This window comes from Manihot esculenta, chromosome 2 (genome assembly GCF_001659605.2).
Source record: "Manihot esculenta cultivar AM560-2 chromosome 2, M.esculenta_v8, whole genome shotgun sequence".
Classification (NCBI taxonomy): Eukaryota; Viridiplantae; Streptophyta; class Magnoliopsida; order Malpighiales; family Euphorbiaceae; genus Manihot; species Manihot esculenta.
The window spans coordinates 21296714-21316015 of NC_035162.2; the positions used below are offsets into that span (position 1 = coordinate 21296714).

Below are 19302 nucleotides of genomic sequence, written 5' to 3' on the forward strand. Positions count from 1 at the left end.
ATATCTATCTGGATCATTATAAGGGTCTCTATCATCCTTCGTGAGACATATATTAGGAATCATTGGTGTGCTACATGGTTTAGCTCCCATCTTTCTAGTTTCTGCAAGTAAGTCAGGGATATACTTCCTTTGAGATAGGAAAATTTCCCTTTTACTCCTCAAGACTTCGACTCCTAAGAAATACTTAAGCTGACCCAAGTCTTTGGTATGAAAACTCTCATGCAAGTAATTTTTTGAGAGAAGAGATATATGTACTATCATTTCCTATAATGACAATATCATCAACATATACAACAAGGAGAATAATACCAGTATCTGAATTTCTATAGAAGACTGAATGGTCACACTTGCTTTTTTTCAATCTAAATTTTTGAACAACTTCACTGAACTTGCCAAACCATACACGAGGACTCTGCTTCAAACTATACAAAGATTTCTTCAAATAGTAGACTTTCCCATATTCCCCCTGAGCAATAAACCCTGATGGTTGCTTTATATACACCTCCTCCTGGAGGTTACCATGTAAAAATGCATTCTTAATATCTAACTGGTGTAAAGGCCAATGCTGAGAAGCAGTTAGGGAGATGAACAAGCGAACTGAGGTCATTTTTGCCACAGGAGAAAAAGTGTCATAATAGTCAATGCCATAGGTTTGGGCATAACTTTTGGCGACAAGACGGGCCTTAAGCCTTACGACGGAACCATCTGGATTGACTTTGATAGTAAAAACCCATTTACAGTCCATAATATTTTTGCCAGAGGATAAATCAAATAGTTTCCAAGTATGATTTTCATCTAGAGTCTTGATCTCCTCAAACATTGTATCATGCCATCCAGAATGGGTCAGTGCCTCTTTAACTATCTTAGGCAAAGAAATGGAATCTAGATAGATAATTAAGGAGGTAGAAGAAGGAGACAGGTGATTATAAGATAAAAAGTTAGCAATAGAATAAAAACACATTTACACTATCATTTACCTTTACGAAAACTAATGGAGGGGTCAAGGTCACTCAGTAGTGGATCCGATGGCGAAGAAGATTCTGGTGCAGGACATATATCATCAAGTACTGGTCTTCAAGAGTAAACTTGAACAATTGACGGTTTAACAGGAGGCTGAGTATTAGGAGGAATGTTACCATCAGATTGTACAACATAAGGCATACTCGAAGAGGTCACACCATCAGATATGATTCTATAGATGAGCCACTCATCATCCTCCTCTTGATTAGGAGAGATTTGTGTAACAGGATAAAAAGAAATTTTTTCGAAAAATGCTACATCTGTTGAGACCAGATATTTGTTGAGGTCTGGAGATTAATAACGATACCCCTTCTGAAGGCGAAAATATCCCAAAAAAACACATTTCAAAGCTTTAGGTTCAAGTTTAGTCACATGAGGTCTGACATTCCGAACATAGCAAGTGCTGCCAAGAAGTCGTGGTTTTAGAGGAAATAATAGTTTCTTAGGAAAGAGGACATTATAAGGAGTATTATCATTTAGTATTGTAGAGGGGATGCGATTAATGAGAAAGCATGCAGTAGAGACAGCATCGGCCTAAAATTGCTTAGAAAACTTGCATTTGAAATAATAGAGTCCAAGCAGTCTCAAGGAGATGTCGATTCCTTCTCTCAGCTATCCCATTTTGAGCGGGTGTATCAATACATGACGATTAATGAAGAATACCATGTTGAGTCATATAAGCCTAGACTGATTCTGACATATATTCTTTAGTATTGTAGCTTTACAAAATTTGCACAGAAATATTAAATTGAGTCTTGATTTCAGAACAAAAGGCAGAAAAATAAGAAAATACTTTCGAACATTGTTTCATAGAATAAATCCAAGTCATTCTAGAGTTATCATCCACAAAAGTGATAAAATATCTGAATTCAGTCTTAGATCCAACCGGACATGGGCTCCAAATATCTGAATGAACTAATTCAAAAGTAGACTCAATTCGTTTATTGACTCTAAGACCTAAAGAGTTTCGATGATGTTTTGCAAAATCACATGATTCACATTCCAATGAAGATACCTCATGAAATTAGGGGCATAGCTTCTTCAAAACCAGTAAAGAAGGATGTCCCAACCGACAATATGCTTCAAATGGAGACACGACAATAGAGCAGACAACAGATCGAGGTACCCATGCATCCAAAATGTAGAGACCTCCATATACATGTCCTTTGCCAATAATCTGCTTTGTCACAAGATCCTAAATGGGACAATGATCAGGAAAAAAGGAAACACAACCAATTAGCCCTTTGGTAAGTTTACTCAAGAAATTAAATTAAAGGCAAGATTAGGTAAACTTAGCACGGATGATAGGGTAATAGAAGGAGTGGGTTTAACAGTCATAGAACTCTCAACATTATAGGTTGACCCATCAATTATAATAACAGAAGAAGGTACTTTATGAGATCAAAAGTTAGTAACAATATGAGGATTACCTGTCATGTGATCCGTGACACCAGAATCAATGACCCATTTATACAAAAAGGAAATAAGATAAGTTTTACCTGTTTCAGCCGCTACTGAAGGCATTGGGATAATTTTAACAATATGGGTCTTACTATCAGAAACCATTTCAACCAAAATCCTATACTCCTATACCCCTATACCAGAATGCGATCCAAACCAAAAATATCTCCACCCAACATCCAAATAGCAAATGGACCATAGATTTGCTGAGGGGACTTCGAGGTGAGTGAGAAACAAATAACCCTATATAGGTAACCTAAAAGGAACCCTAAGTCTCCAAACAGAACAGAAAAAGAAAAATTCAAATCTCTACGGGAGAGACTCTGATACCATGTAATAAAATAAGAAATAATTGGGCAATTTTAGTGTATATTCTATATTGAAATATGTATATATACAGATTACAAGGCTTTATTAAGGCAACTCCTAAGAATCCTCTATCAATTAATTAACTTATGATTATGTAATCTCCTATAATTATATACAAATTATATTCACACTCTAACATTAATGAATCGGTCCCTGTATTTTTAAAATCTTACTCTTAAATCTCTTTATGGTCAGTCCATCCTCATTTATTATAATTTAAATATTTTGATCCTTCATTTTTTATTTGAAAAAAATACTTAGGTTTTCATTAACTTTTATCTATAATATCTCATTTAAACTAATTTTTAACACTTTTTGAGCTTCAATTTCCATTCATTAAAATACTTCTAACACTTATAATTTTAAAAATTTTATAAAATACTTACAATTTTAGTTATTTTTAAGTGGTATCAAGTAACCTTTAAGTAAATTGTAAATTTTTATAAAGAGTATTTTAGGAAGAAATTGTACTTTCAGAAAAATTTTGACCATACACTAGTTTTGAACTAATGTCTATAATGGATGAAATAACTGTAATTTTAGACGAATTAAATGTAGAGGGATTTAAAAATTTAGTTTTAAAAATATAAAGACTAATCTATCAATTATACTAAAATTTAAGGATCAACGTGTAATTTATATAATATAAAATTCTCACTTATATTGAAAAGAATTTAAGTGTTTATGATGATATTTTAGGTATTTGAAATGTTTATTCTCTTTTGACCAGTTGACTAATGAAATTATGGAGAGAAAAACCTCCAATTTAAACAGAATAATTATATAGGAATTTAAGTGTTTGATTTTAAAAATACAGAACTAATTTATTAATTATATTAAAATTTAAAAATTAAAATATAATTTATCTTTTTTTATTCATAAACAATAAAAATATTATCAGAATAGAAATTAAAAAAAACAAAAAAAAATTGAACCAAACAATTTCACGCGCTATACAACTAGCAACCACAAAATAATAAAATAAAACTAGCAACCACAAAATAATAAAATAAAACAAAGAAGTTACCTTACTAATGATAGACAATCCATATGAACTATGGACATAATTGTCTGTCGTCCCATTGAAAAACTAAGAAAAAGAACTAAACATAGCATGACAATAACATGAACAAATCTTTCATATATCTTTAATAGCAGCAAAGCTATTTCACACCTGCCTTAGAATTTCAAGACTCAAAAAATAAAAGCCAGCTCCAGAATTTATAAGCGACTTATGAATGTTGATGAGAAATCACGGGAGAAGGAAATTATTTAGTTTTTTCAACTTCAAGACTGAGAGAAAAAAAAAAATCCTAAATCTTCAATCTTCATTGAACACCTTGATCCCAATGCTATTCTCCATTAAAAGCAGCTTCATCACTTTCCTCTTCACCACTCAAACTCAGCTACCCTTCTATCTGAAATTTGAAATAATCAAAATCACCATTGCCAGTGGCATCAAGTTCTTGTGTAACAAATAAATTATTTATCATATTTAATTATTTATAAGATATTCCTGAGATTATACAAGTGTGGGTTATTCACCAATAAAACTAAATTCACAATTTCAAAAGACATATGATAACTAAAGAAAAGCAATGCTTAGATAGAGGAAGAGTCAAATCTATTCCCCTTCTTTAGAATACAATTTTTTTTCTATTTATAGAAAAAAATTTTTGTTTGAAATAAATTTTAAAATGATAGAATTCAATTGATTTTATTTTATTTTGAACAAATTAATAATAAATTTAAATTAATTTATTTTTTATTATCCTTATTATTTTTAAACTAAAATATAAATATTTATTTCATAAATAACAATCATTTTATCATATTGAAAATAATTTTGAACACCATTATTAATATTTTGCAATATTTAAAATATGATCTTTACATTACTTTTTTACTACTAAAAAATTACATTAAGATGGATAATTTAAGAAAAAAAATAAAATAAAATTGTCCATATCAATTATAAATATATTAAATATTAAATTAAATTAAAAAAAATAAACAAAAAAAAAAGAATAAAAGAAGAGAAAAGTGGAGTTCTTAATTAAGTAATTTTAATGCAAATAAATTTAAATAAAATCATATATTATAAAATTCTTACAAGATTTATTTTTTAATTCAAAATCAATTCTCACAAAAATTTTAAAGAGTTCTTATATTCTTAATTTTTCTAAACACAAAAATTAAAAAAAAAAAAATTAATTCACTTGAATTCTCTAAAAATTTACCATTCTAAATAAAGGCATGAGGAAATGAATCATACCTCTTAATAACTCACTCATTTTTGCATTAAGGTTTGGATCAGATCTCATTAATCGATGCCGCCCTTCATTTATCATAACCTTCTCTAGCTTTGGCATGCTTAATGATCCATAGGAGAATGTCTCCATCCTTTTACAGTTCCGAAACTCCAATGTTTCTAGAAATGGAAATTCAAGAGCATAAATCGTATTGCAGAAACTGTTGAGGTTGGGTAAATGCTCAAGTGTCAGAGACCTTAGTTGAGGGAACACAATATTTTGCATGCTAATTTCTTCATCCTCTTTTCCAATAATTTCCTCCATCCTCTTGCACCTTCTAATCTCTATTGATTGTAGCTTTCCTACAAGTTTGGCCGAGCAAATTGAGAAAAGGTTTATTAAATTATCACAATCTTTTACAATCAACTTTCCCAGGTTTTGGAAGGCTGTGATTTCTGGTGGAATCTTGAACCAAACGTGCTTCAAATTTGGTAAACTAACTAACCGTATCTCTTCCACTGAATTGAGCACTCCATTAATCAGCCCTTCAAATGAAAATATTACTTCCACTGAATCGCTGCCGTTAATCATAAGGTGTTTCACATTTTGCAACTGTTGAATCAATTTGGATGGAAATGCACAACTTTCATCAATATTGCTAACAGATGGATCCCTCTGATTCTTTACTAATGAAACCTGCCAAACCAACATATATATTTTATAAAAATACAAAACATCATTTAATAATATGATTCACTTTCATAAATCAGTAATTAGATTGGTAAATTTTCCTCATAAAACAACATAAACAGATAATTTTTTTAATAATAAAACTAAAATTTTAATATTAATTAGCTAATAAACTAAATTGAATTTTAAAAAATTAACGATAACTTATATTATAAAATTAAAATATGGACATTTGAAATAAATATTTTTATTTTGATAATATCATTTTTTGTCATTATTAAAGTCAATTGTGTACTTTTTCATCAATTATAATATTTTTCTCTTCAATAATTAAAACATTATAGAAAATAAGTTTTAAATTGAATTCCACACATTTTAAAAGTTACATGCATGATTTTCAATATTATTGAGTATCAATAAGTTAATCTATCAAAAGTTGTATTCAATATTTATGCTCATATTCCATGCTTAATAATATTAAAAATTATGTACATAAGTTTTAAAAATTAAAAATAAAATACTGTTAAAATTAATTTAAAAACATCATTTTGTTATTTTAATATATGTTAATAAAAATTAAAATACATTAATTTGATTTGAAGTTATTTTTCACAAATTTTTAATTATTAAGAAGCAAAAATAATAAACTAATAAAAAAATATGAATGAATTTAATAGACATGATTAAATAAAAATATTTAGTTCAAAGGACTATTTTATTAATAAAATAAAACTTTAAAGGCCTTAGTATATATTCAGTACTAAATTTTAATATTTTACCTTTATCTTAAAAAAAATTTATATAAATATGAATTTGTGTAAATATTTATTTATTTTTTTATATCCAATATAGCAGAAAAATAATTATACTGATAGATATTGAATAAATTTTTATAAAATATAAAATTTGAAAATATATCATGTGTGTTGCATAAAATAGTTATAATATGTTACTTAGAAAATGTGAATTTTTTTATTTAACTACAAAAATATGAAATTTTTAAATAAAAATAAAATATATAACTGATTTGAAAATTTTAATAAATGAAAATTGAGAAATTAAATAAATACTAAATTCAAATTCACATTTATTCATTTCAAATAATTATAATTTATTCTTACCTCTTTGCTGAAATTATTATCTTGCTTTTTCCTTCCTCGTGGTATTAATGTAGCACAAAAGGTAGTATCAAGGTGATCAACCTCAGCACTCGTACTCAATGTTGATGATTTTGGAATTGAAATGCAAAATGTCTTCATTTTTCTACATTCACAAAACCAAAATTTTTCTAACAAAGACCACTCAAGAGAAACATTATTATCTTTGCAAAAACCCATCAAATTTGGCAGATCCGAAAGGTGAAGATCAGTTAGGCTAGGAAACAATACTATTTTGCTTCTTCCCTTATCTTTTGCAACAACGTATTCCATCTTCTCACATGACAAAATGGTTAAGTGTTTAAGCTTCACCAATTGTTGAGCTACAGAGAGAGGAAAGGCTGCTTCTTGAAAATCACAGTGACAGATATGAAGCTCTCGCAAATTTAATAATGGTGAACTTGGTGGAAAAAAAAATGTAGAAATCATTTCCATTGGTCCACTTTTCATTTGAGATGTGCTTGGCTGCTCCATCTCCATATCCTGCCAAATTTATTAGGGAGATCATCTAATTCATTCATTGCTAATGTAGGTGTAATTAATGCTTCTAACTCCCAAACCCTAAAGTAAATTTCAACAATTTCAATGGCATTACGTTATGAAATTCAATGAGTACATACCTTTTTCTTGGAAACATCTTTTGGCTTTCCTCTTCTTAGTAAGCGTTGAGCAATTGAGCTTGTTGGGAACATGACTTTGAGCTCACTTTGATTGTAACTTTTGTTCAAAGTTGATGAGTCTGGAGTTTCACAATAATGTGTCTTCAGTTTAGGACAAGACCATATCTTCAAATATACTAATGAGTACAACTCAAAAGAAATATCATTGTCCGCAAAGAAAGCCAACAGCTCTGGTAGATCATCAAGATTAAGCTTAGTTAGATTAGGAAACGCTATTTTGCTTATGCCCTTGTTTTTTTCTTCTTCTTTTGCTTTTGCAACTATATATTCCATCTTACAACATGCTGAGATATTTAATTCTTTAAGCTGCACAAATTGCTGGGTAACAAAAGGATGAAACAGTGCTTTTACCAAACCACAATTACGCAAGGTAAGCTTTTGCAACTTTGATAGCCGTAGCCAAAGAGAAGAAAAAAATATAGAAATCTTTTCCACTGGTTCAGTTTTAGATTGAACAATTTCCATCCTATTGTTTATTTCAGATGCACTCGACTCTTCTATATCCTGTCAAACTCAATTTATTCTATATAAAATGAAAATAATTAGCAAACGTAGAAGGTATGGATGAAAATAATTATAGAAAAATAACATATATCAGTAATGGGCAGATAATTTTGGGTAAATTTTATTTTTTTTTAAATGAGAATTTAAAAATCGAAAAAGTAGAATCTGAAATATCTCAGATTTACTCAGATACATTTACCATCAAACTAAGTCTGTGAGTGCAATTTTGAGTAAATTTATAATGTGTCAAGTGAGTTTTATGAAATAATAATAAAGTAAATTATGCATTGGAGACATATACCGATTAAGGTTTTATTTATATGTAAAAAATAATTTGTATTTAAAAAATTTTTTTTATAAAAAATGTTTTTTTAAAATTTTTTTTTAATGAAATACTTATTTTTTATTATTTAATTTTAAATTAAAAAATAAAATTTTATTAATAAATTTATATATAAATGTCTTGATAAATATTTTAAGATGTGAAAATTGATTTTATTTTTTTAAAACTAAAAATTATTTTCTTGGTTTATTTTTTTATTAGAAAAATATTTTTTTTAACTAAATTTTTTAAAAAAATGAAAAATATTGTTTTAAAAATTATTTTTTTTGAAACAAATAGAGCTTATTAAAAAGTTTTAATTTTTTTTTTCAGTCACGCTATGAAGCAAGGGATTAATATGTCAGTGTGAGGGCTTCACAAGAAAAAATTTCCTCATTAATTTGTCGCCAAATCATATTAGTGATAAAAAAAAATTATAAAAATACTATGTTTTCTTCAAGGATTACTCATACATATTTAAAATAATGAAATATTTTTTTAAGTAATAAAAATAATTACTAAAAGTTTAAAAACAAGTAAAATTATAAAATGGTCTTCATATTTAAACTAAAATTTTCTTTAATTATAAAAAATATAAAAGCTTACCTTGTAGATAAATCGAATAAAGTTTGGAAGGTCATCCAAGCAGAGAGTTGTAAGTGGCGACTCAATCTCATCATTCACTTTGTTTCTGTAGAAAATTCCCTCCATCTTTTTGCACAAACTTACGGTCATGCTGTAAAGTTGCCTCAACTCTCTAGCCATGGATAGTGGAATAAAGTACTTCAACTCATCACATCCATATATTTCTACTTTTCTTAAATTGCTCAAGTATGAGAGGGGACTTTTTGGAGACTCTGGAATTCTCACTAGTGCATCAACACATTCATCTCGCTTCAAATTAGCATAACTATTATCTTCTATCTTATTTACAATTTTCTTCAAATTTTTCACTTCTTCCAAATACAAGACTTCAACTTCCTTCAACAAAACACATATCCCACTCCCTTTAATATCACTTGCATCTCCTTTAAGATGCAACACATTCTCTGAATCTTTGTGCACAGTAAAAAGCCTTGATTTGCCTACAAAAATGTGGAATCTTATTAAGTTTCTAAAGACTGAATCTTTAGGTGAAATGTAGGCATTTACTACAGTAATATGCAATGCAGTTATATGATGAGTCTCTAGCTCGCTGAGGCTTGCATTGGTTTTCTCTTCGTCTTCCTTCCATTCCCATTTCATCATATATCTACGTGGAAGATACAACTCTTCTAGTTTGGACAACCTTAATAATACACCTGGTGGAATGTATCTAAGGTTCACGACCCTGCGCAGGTTTAGCAACCTTAGATTTTTCAGTGATCCTATTTCTGCTGGCAGCTCTTCTAAACAATAACTACGAACTTCAAGTATTTCCAGTTTCACGAGATCTCTAATTGTATGCATCTCGTTTAGCCAATCATTCCAAAGACATAAGGTTTGGAGATTCTTCAAGACATCAATTGATTGTGGCAGTGATGGGATACGGGAGCCTATAGATAGAACTTTGAGTCCTTTCATCCCTTCTAACACGTTGTTTGGAAGGCTTTCTAACTGACTATCATGCCAAAGCTGTAAGAGTTCAAGCTTCGGACACTTTAAATGATCTTTAAGTTTTTTGATGTCTTCACACAGAAGTGAAATTGCAGTGCAATTTTTGTACCCATCATCATATTGCCACTCATTTATTCTAGCTTGACTTTGTAATGTGTGCCACTGCTTATTTCTGGAGGCAAGTGATATGGCTACATCACGGACAAGGTCATGCATTTTGACAGACTCGTTCCATTTGTCATCAACTTCAAGCAACAAATTTGACCCTTTGAGCATATCAATAAGCTTATAGATCCTATCTCTTCCTTCATGCACATATTCAACACCTTTAAACAGCCTTAGGCCCATTCCATATTCAAGCAAATCTTCAACCAGAATATTGAAATCTTCAGGGAACAAGCTACAAAGCAAAAAGCATGACTTGGCCTCTTCATCTTCCAAATAGTTGTAACTTAATTCAATTGCAGAAAACACCTTTGCCTTCATTCCTGATATATATTCCAGCTTAGAATTCTTTAGATGTCGAAGCACATCATTCCAAATGTGTTTGTTTTTGTTTTTTAATGCCTTGGAAAGAGTTACAATGACAATTGGTAAGCCTTCACATTCATTTACAATCTCCTTCACCGTGTCGAGTAAATCATAGCCAATTGAGTCGCCTGCTGACTCTTTGAAAAGAACAAGAGCTTCTTCATCATTCAGAACTTTCATTAGGAAATTTCTTTGACTTCCCAAACTAGAGAACACAAATTCATTTCGTGAAGTCAACACGATTTTGCATCCATTTCTCCTGCAACCTAAAGGAACTCCAATTTCTCCTAAACCATCCTCCTTCCAAACATCATCCAATATTAGAAGGATCCTCTTATCACAGTTGGTAAGCCTCTGATGCAGTTTGCTTTTTCTTACCACCTCACTTTCATCATTCTTGAGTTCCAATCGCAAGCAAGATGCAATTTCATCTTGGATCTTTCTGAAGTCAGGAGTATCAGACACGGCTACCATAGCGAACTCGTCAAACAATTTCTTTGTTTCCATGTTTTTCATAAGCTGCTTTACCATAGTGGTTTTACCGATACCACTCATTCCGCAAATCCCAATCACACGAAGATCGTCATTCTTTAAGGCCATCAAGATGTCATTTAGAATTGATTCCCTGGATTTAAAATTCTTGATGCGTTCATCACTGAACTATAATTCTATCTTTTGACAAGGATCAGGATAGGCTATTTCACCAAAATTCCTCGCTTCTTCGAGCAAAGCAAGCATATTTTCTGTCATCTTCTTAGCTTTTCTACTCAAGGAAGAACGGTTCAAACACTTGTTCACGTTCATTTCATTTTGAAGAAATTCTTTACTCCTCCTATCAATGCCATCTGCTTTCTCTTGCCAACGAATTACAGAACCAACAACCACCTGCAAGTTGCTTTTGGCGTTATTCACACGTAGCCCCACCTCAGTTCTCTTGTCATCCAGTTTCTGAAGCTCCTCTTTCAAATTCTCGATGTTATGTTTGTAGTAAATCAGATAATAAATCGGTCGCCAAATAGGCGCCACCAAGTTTTTAGCAATTTCACCAGCAATTGTACCTCCAATGGCAAGGAGAACCTCCATTTCTCTTGTTATATTTCTACAATAACCAAGTCCTAGAATTAATATAATTGCACGACAAGAAAAGTAAAACACAGTTTAAATTAAACAATAAGTATATTAAAATCTTACAAAATCCAAGGATGGATTGCTAATAGATCTGCAAAGAGAAGTATGCGTACACTAATCTGCAAAAGAAAATCAGCCAATCATTTAAAAACATTTTATTTTCATTGAATTTGAACATTAAAAGCAATAAATAACCAATAAAATAAATACTAATTAAATAATAACAAAGATCGCACTCACAACTTAATGTGGTAGTAAGTGTATCTGAATAAAATTTTATGTGGTAAGTATATTTGAATAAAGTCTTAAATTTTACTCCTCAATTCTCAATTTCTAGTTAAAAAAATAATAATAACAAAGATCAAGAATATTATTGATGTCCAAATTAATAACGACCGACTGAAATTAATCTTTAAAAAAGAGTTCATGTGAAGAAAGTCAATTCTTTTTATATTTTTACACTAATTTGGAATACATAACAGTAAGTTACATAAACTTCATTTTATAATATAAAATCCTCTCACTTTTTATTTAAAACACATATATTCTCTAATCTATAATATTTAATTAATTTTTAATTATTTTAAAATAAATCAAAATTTTAATTTATTTATTAAAATTATTTGAAAATTAATTACATATTAAAAATAAGAGAATATATATATTAATTATTTAATTATTGTTATTTTAATATAAATTTAATTTTAGGCTAATGAGGCGAATCACTATACATCATTTATTTTTTATTTTCTTATCCTATTCCCTTTAAATTTCAGCACTTCTGTAGTTTAATGTATCTTGTGTTGCAATTTATTACTTGAGATATTTTTGAATTAAATTGAAGAATCAACTTCTTAATTTTTCTGATTTAAATTGTGATATCTTACTTACTGATACTTGAGTTGAAGATTAATCGCGTATTTACTAGGTTGGTTGCTTACATATTGCATATTTAGCTTAATATGCCTTATCATAGTTTGATTTGGTTTAGGACTAAGCCTTTTTCAGTGCTAACTGAAAAAATAAATCGAACTAAATCAGTTATATTTAATTTTATAATTAAATTGTTGTGGTTGGATTAGTATTTTATGGAGTTCTTAATTTTCGAAATAGAAGGGAACTTAAATTAGTAAAATACATTATTATGTCGTAGTATATATATGTAATATTTTTTCAAGTCCCCTAACCTAATACTGTTTTTTTTACCACCACTTGCCCCACTAATTCTTTCTTCTCTTTTTTATTGTTTCTTCTTCCTTTTCTATTTTGGTGGTCTTGGTTTAATTATTTTTTCTTCTTTGCTTTATACCATATTGGCAAAATCTCATACATATGATGGATTTTGATAATTTTTTGAGATCTCACTAATAGCGTATTCAAGATGAGCATCTTTTGAACAAGCAAAAGACAGGGAGATCTATCATAGAGCAGTCGACTAGAAGGTGATAGGACTCATGACCTGATTTAGAGCTAGTTCTTTTATTTTGTGGATTTCCAGATGACGAGAGATCATCTGAGATGCAATGAGATGCTATAATGGGTTTCTTCTTTAATTATTTCCATCTTGTATTTCTTTAAAATCTGCATTTTATTTTGTTGAAAAATTCCATGACGACAGATTCAAAATCTATGATTCTAAAGCATGTGATATGCACTATTTTGCATTTTTAATTATCACTTGGAATTGGATTGTTTGATTTTTATTGTTCCTTTGATAAATTCAAATGATATTGAGGTTGTATATTTGCATCTCAGTTTGTTGAGAACTGAACACAGACTATATATATATAATTGGTAAAAGCCTCTTTAAATTCCAAACAAATTTTTATTTGTTCACTTAAACCTCTAATAAGTTTTTTGGTCTATTGATAAGTTCGTCGAAGTCCCGAACTTATCGATAATTAACAATTAACTCAAAATATCTATTTTTATTATGCCCTACTATTAGTCGTCTTTACTAATTACCTATTAATGAACAATTAACTCAAAATGTCTATTTTTATTATACCCTACTATTAGTCGTCTTTGCTAATCACCTATTCACATTTCTCCTCATGTATAACGTAACTCCATTCTTAATCAATCTCCATTTCCACTTCCCATGGCAATCCTCTTTCTCTCTGAAACCATGATTATCAAGCAATCGATTCCTCTCTAAACGTCATTTTCATTCTCAATTAGATCTTCGTTTTCTTTAAAAATCTTAATTTTCTCTATAAATGACAATCCTCTCCTACAATTCAAAATTTAATTTCATCATATTGGAAGCGACCTGTCGACCAGACGTCCCGAGATTCCAACCTCTTAATGACCTGCACTGACCTGTCCGAAGTCTTGACGACCTGTTGACCTGTATCGACTTGTCCGATATCTTGACGACCTATCGACCCATCTCGGTTTTAGGCTTGATTTGTATGCAAATATCTTATCTTTCCTTCGTTGTCTTGTGCAGTATAGGAAGCTTAGTTTGTACAGTATAGGAAATTTGGCTTGTATTGTATATGAATTTTACATTCTTGGATTTTTCTAAACAAGGGTAAACCTAGTGTATATATTGTCATATTATGGTCAATAAAAGGGGGCAGGAACTTGCATTCCCAAATTGTGTGAGTCTCCGTTTTCACATGGTATCAGAGCCATGGAGATTGAAAAGGAACACGGGAAGAATTCAAGAACAGTGAAAAACTCTTTTAATCCTTATACACTAAATTTCAATGACAACCCAGAAAATTTGATTACCCAAGTGAAGTTAAAAGAGAAAATTACAAAGAATGGGCAAGGGCCATGCAGACTGCGCTAAGAGCCAAAAAGAAATACGGTTTTATCAATGGATCCGTCAAACAACCAAAGGACATGCACCGGAACTCGAAGATTGGTGGACAATTAACTCTATGTTGGTTTCTTGGGTATTCAATACTATTAAACCAACACTTCCATCGACTATCTCTACTACCGAAAAGGTGAAGAATCTGTGGAAAGATATTAAGTAGAGGTTCCCAATTAGAAATGGACCACAAATGCAGCAGTTGAGATCTGACCTAGCAAACTATAGGCAGGATGGTCAATCTATTGTTTTTTATTTCGGTAAACTCAAAACCTTATGGGATGAGATTAATAACTATGATTAGATACCGAAGTGAGCATGTGCAGGCTTCAAATGAAATCTTACCATTGAAATGGAACGAAAGCGTAAAGAAGAAAGAGTTCATTAGTTTCTGATGGACTTGAAAGAAGAAGGTTATGGTATTGTACAATCCTATGTCTTGAGCACTGACCCTTTGCCTAATTTGAATCATACTTATGCTATGGTGGTTCAGCAAGAGCGAGTGAGAACCGTGACGAGAAGCAAAAATGAACAGGACAACCCTATGAGTTTTGTAATTCAGGCTAATGTTTGGAATCCAGGAGGGGATAAATATAAAACTTCTATTTTCTCTCATTGCAATTGAAAGGGTTATGACACTAAAAGTTATTTTTAGTTAATAGACTATCCAGAATGGTGGGGTGCTTGGCCTCGTGGCAACTTAGGTGTGTGTGGTAGTACTCAAAAGTGTGGGACTGGAGGAGGACGTAACAAAGGAGGTGTTGTGCGTGCACATACAGCACAAGCAGCTGCAGTTGATACTAGACAAAAAGCAATGACAGATGCATATTGAAAGGGGTTAAATGGACTAAATGATGAGCAATGGGCTGCTCTGTTAAGTATGTTAAACTCTCATCAGAATACTAATGAGAGGTTAATAGGTAACTAAAGAAATTTCCTTTGGATTATTAACAAAGGAGCCTCCCATGACAGGAACTAAGGCTTTTCTAACCAACTTACATGACATTGTACCATGCTCGGTTGGATTGCCTAATGGGGAGAAAACAATGGTAGTCAAAGAAGGAACCATGTTGCTTGGCGGGAATTTAAAATTACAATGAGTTCTTTTTGATCTAAATCTGAAATGCAATCTAATTTATGTCTCTCAGCTTCTTAATGATTCAAATTTGGTTATTCAACTCACTAACAAAAAATGTGCCATACATGACCCAAATTTGAGGATTCTGATTGGAATGGGTGAGCAATGAAAGGGGCTTTACTTTCTCAAAGGAGTCGCTTCAGTTCATGCTTACAAGCTGAGTAGTGGAGGAACCTTTAAGCTTTGGCATAATAGAATGGGACATCTGTCATTTAAGGTGACATACTTGATTTCAGAAACTAATAGATTGAATAGACAAACTAATAAAACTTGTAAAGTTTATTTTTGAGCAAAACAAATGAGAAAGGCTGTCTTTTCTAGTAATAATAAAGCAACATAGTGTTTTGACAAAATACACTGTGAATTTTGGGGACCCTATACAATTTTCGCTTCTTGTGGAGCTCGTTATTTCTTGACCATAGTTAATGACTATTTTGCGTGCTATATAGATTTATTTGTTCAATCACAAAAGTGACGGGACATGTGTTCTTAAGAAATTTATAGCCATGATCAAATGTTAATTTGCCAAAAGTGTGAAAGTCGGAAGGAGTGATGTAGCTCCCGAGCAGTTAGGTAGGGGATGCAATAAAGAGGTCAGAAGGAGTGAAGTAGCTCCCGAGCAGTCAGGAAGGGGATGCAATAAAGAGGTCGGAAGGAGTGATATAGCTTCTGGTTTTGATTCATTTAAAAGACTATGTGACTCACGCGATCAATGTAAGCCCCTCGCCATACTCATCCTCTCCATTAGCTTCTTCTTCAGGTACTCCTTACCCTATAGCATATTATATGAGTTATGATAAATTCTCTACACAACATAGGTGTTTCTTAAGAGCGATTACTGCAGGACATGAACCCACCTCTTATATTGAAGCTTTTCAAGATGCCCGATGGAGAGAGGCCATGCGCACAAAAATTCAAGCTTTGAAGGACAATGTAATACCCGGCTAGACTCCGGTATCGGAATTCCTACCGTGCGGTGGAACCTCGGATGTCGGAGACCTCTAGAAGGGTAGAATCATATTTTTATGAAATTTTTTCATGTTTTTAATGGTTTTAAGTACTAAATAAAATGAGTTTTTGCATGAAAATAGCATTGGAGGAAAACCCAGGTTCGGCCGCCGAAAGTCAAGTTCGGCCGCCGAACATGCATGTGTTTTGGAGGCACGTTAGGCCCCCGAAAGCATGAGTGAGGGGAAGTCCAGGTTCGGCCGCCGAAAGTCAAGTTCGGCCGCCGAACATTGCATGGATGCGGAGGCACATTCGGCCCCCGAACGTGGCCTGGCCAGCCACCTATAAAAGGGTCCCTTAGCCGAAAATGGGCGAGCTTTTTCTCCCCATTTCGGCCAAGGTGAGCATTCCACCATCCTTCCCCCAATCTTGAGTTTTTCCTTCCTTTTTCCATGATCTTTACAAGTTTATAACTTTGGTTTTGAAGATCTTTGAGCTTAGAACGAGTTTTGGAGCTTGGAGACCAAAAGTTGGAACTTCTCCCATCTCCAAGTTTAGATCTCCTCAACCCTCGATCTTCAAGAGGTAAGAGCCGATATTAAGCTCAATGTATGATTTAAACAAGTTTTATGAAGTTTTAAGGGATAGAATGCATGTTAGGGCATATGTTGAACCTATGGGTTTTTGATGACTTTTTGAACAATGTAGCTTGATTGTGTGTGATTGAAGTGTTGTAGATGGGGTATATGCATGTTTGAGGCCCCTAGGAACTTGTATGCATGCTTTGGTTGAAAAATATGCATGTTTGGAAGTTTTGGAGGCGAAATGCACAAAGGAGCCAAGTTTCTGCCCTTTGGCAGAAACCAGGTTCGGCAGCCGAAGGCACTTTCGGCCGCCGAACATGGCTGGGGAGGCAGGCCTTTCGGCTGCCGAAGTTGCCCCCGAAAAGAGACTTTCGTCTCTGTCTGGGACTTTCGGCCGCCGAAGGTGCCGCCGAACCTACCTGAGTTTCGTCTCTGTCCAGGACTTTCGGCCGCCGAAGGTGCCGCCGAAAGTGCCCTGTTCAGCCATTTCATGCATATCTCTATGTGATATTTTCAGGATGTTTTAGGGGGTTTTTGGGGAATATTTTAGAGTTATGTTCAGGTATGTTTGGTCCCTCATTTGAGTCCACCTGTGTAGGTTCGGACCCGAGGAACCGAGGACCCCAGCAGTGAGTTCAGCTGCTTCGGTATTGTCAGAGTCAGCCAGAGGTGAGTGGAACTATAACTTAATCTTTTAAATTAAATGCTTTATCATGTTTCATGCATCATGATTATGCAATAGGATGATTGCATTAGTTTTCACGAATATGCCGCATTGCATAAATTGTTGTTGTTGTGGGTGAATGTCGGATGACCCAGTTAGTTCAAGACAGGAAGACCAGGCCCCATGCTACAGGCCTGGCACAGAGTAAACAAGTCCAGGCCCCAGTCTACAGGCCTGGCACAGAGTAAGGCACGGTTATGGGACTTGAAGACCAGGAGCCAGAGGAGGCCCTGGGAAAATGGTAAGTAATGTATGTTCTGACAGGAAAGACCAGGACCCCATTCTACAGGCCTGGCACAGAGTTAACTTGGACTAATTGGTGACGAGTTCGCCCAACCCTTATGTGAATTGTTTGTGTTATGATGCATTTCATAGAGCATAGTGTTGATGTGTTTTAATAGCTCTACTCACTGGGCTTTTAGCTCACCCCTCTCCCTTTTCCCCCAGGCTTACAGGTACAGGATATAGTACGGGAGTCCGGATAGAGTAAAGAAGTCATGCCTATGTAATAGCTAGCAATGGACATGATCAAATTGTAATGTAAAAGTACAGTATAGTTATGTAATGAGTTTTATGGATGTTAGTGTGTGCTTGACCATAGAATGTTGTATCCCTTTTTATACATGATCTTAGAGGTTTTGATGATGTTTATGTAAACCAGCTCAACACAGGTTATGTTACCCTTTGAGGGCACAGATGAGATCCCACAGAGGGATCAAAGTTATGTTCATATTTATGCACAGGTTGAGTTTGGTTGATGTTTATGGAAAGAAAAGTTTTAATTTTTATGCATGTTGTTGATCATGTATGGGATTATACAGGTTTACAGGTTTTATGTCAGGCTTGCTACGGGTCCCGGCGGCCTTAAGTCGACCCGGATCCTAGCGTCGGTAGCGGTCCGATTTTCGGGTCGTTACAGACAATGGTACATGGACAGTCAAGCTTTACCTCCTGGGAAGCGCACAATTGGCAGCAAATGGATATACAAAATCAAGTATAATTCTGATGAGAGTATTGAACAATACAAGGCACGACTGGTTATCTTGAACAATAAATAAGTTAAAGGGCTTGATTATCAGGACACCTTTGCACCCACAACGAAAATGGGTACTGTGCGTACTCTTCTTGCAGTCACAGCTGCCAAGAATTGGAAATTACATCAAATGGATGTCCATAATGCTTTTTTACACGGTGACTTGCAGGAAGAAGTCTACATGAAATGCCATCCGGCTTTGGCTCTTCCTCCTCTAGTGAAGTCTGTCACCTCCGCAAGTCTCTCTACGGTTTGCGCCAAGTTTCTCGTTGTTGGTTTGTGAAGCTAGTTGCTTTTTTACGAGCCTATGGATTTCAACAATTCTATTCATATTACTCCTT

The 19302-nt window shown here is 32.9% G+C and overlaps 1 protein-coding gene across 1 annotated transcript; it reads right to left on the reverse strand.

The window, feature by feature from the left end:
* Positions 1 to 4095: 4095 nt before the first annotated feature.
* Positions 4096 to 11900, reverse strand: LOC110608868 (probable disease resistance protein At4g27220). The gene is made up of 6 exons (XM_043953817.1): positions 11774 to 11900; positions 9062 to 11681; positions 7570 to 8133; positions 6914 to 7432; positions 5126 to 5798; positions 4096 to 4268 (listed from the first exon to the last, which is right to left on the reverse strand). The coding sequence occupies exons 2-6, from the start codon at positions 11180 to 11182 to the stop codon at positions 4240 to 4242; spliced, it is 3906 nt and encodes a 1301-aa protein (XP_043809752.1). The 5' UTR covers positions 11183 to 11681; positions 11774 to 11900; the 3' UTR covers positions 4096 to 4239.
* Between the last annotated feature and the right edge of the window lie 7402 nt (positions 11901 to 19302).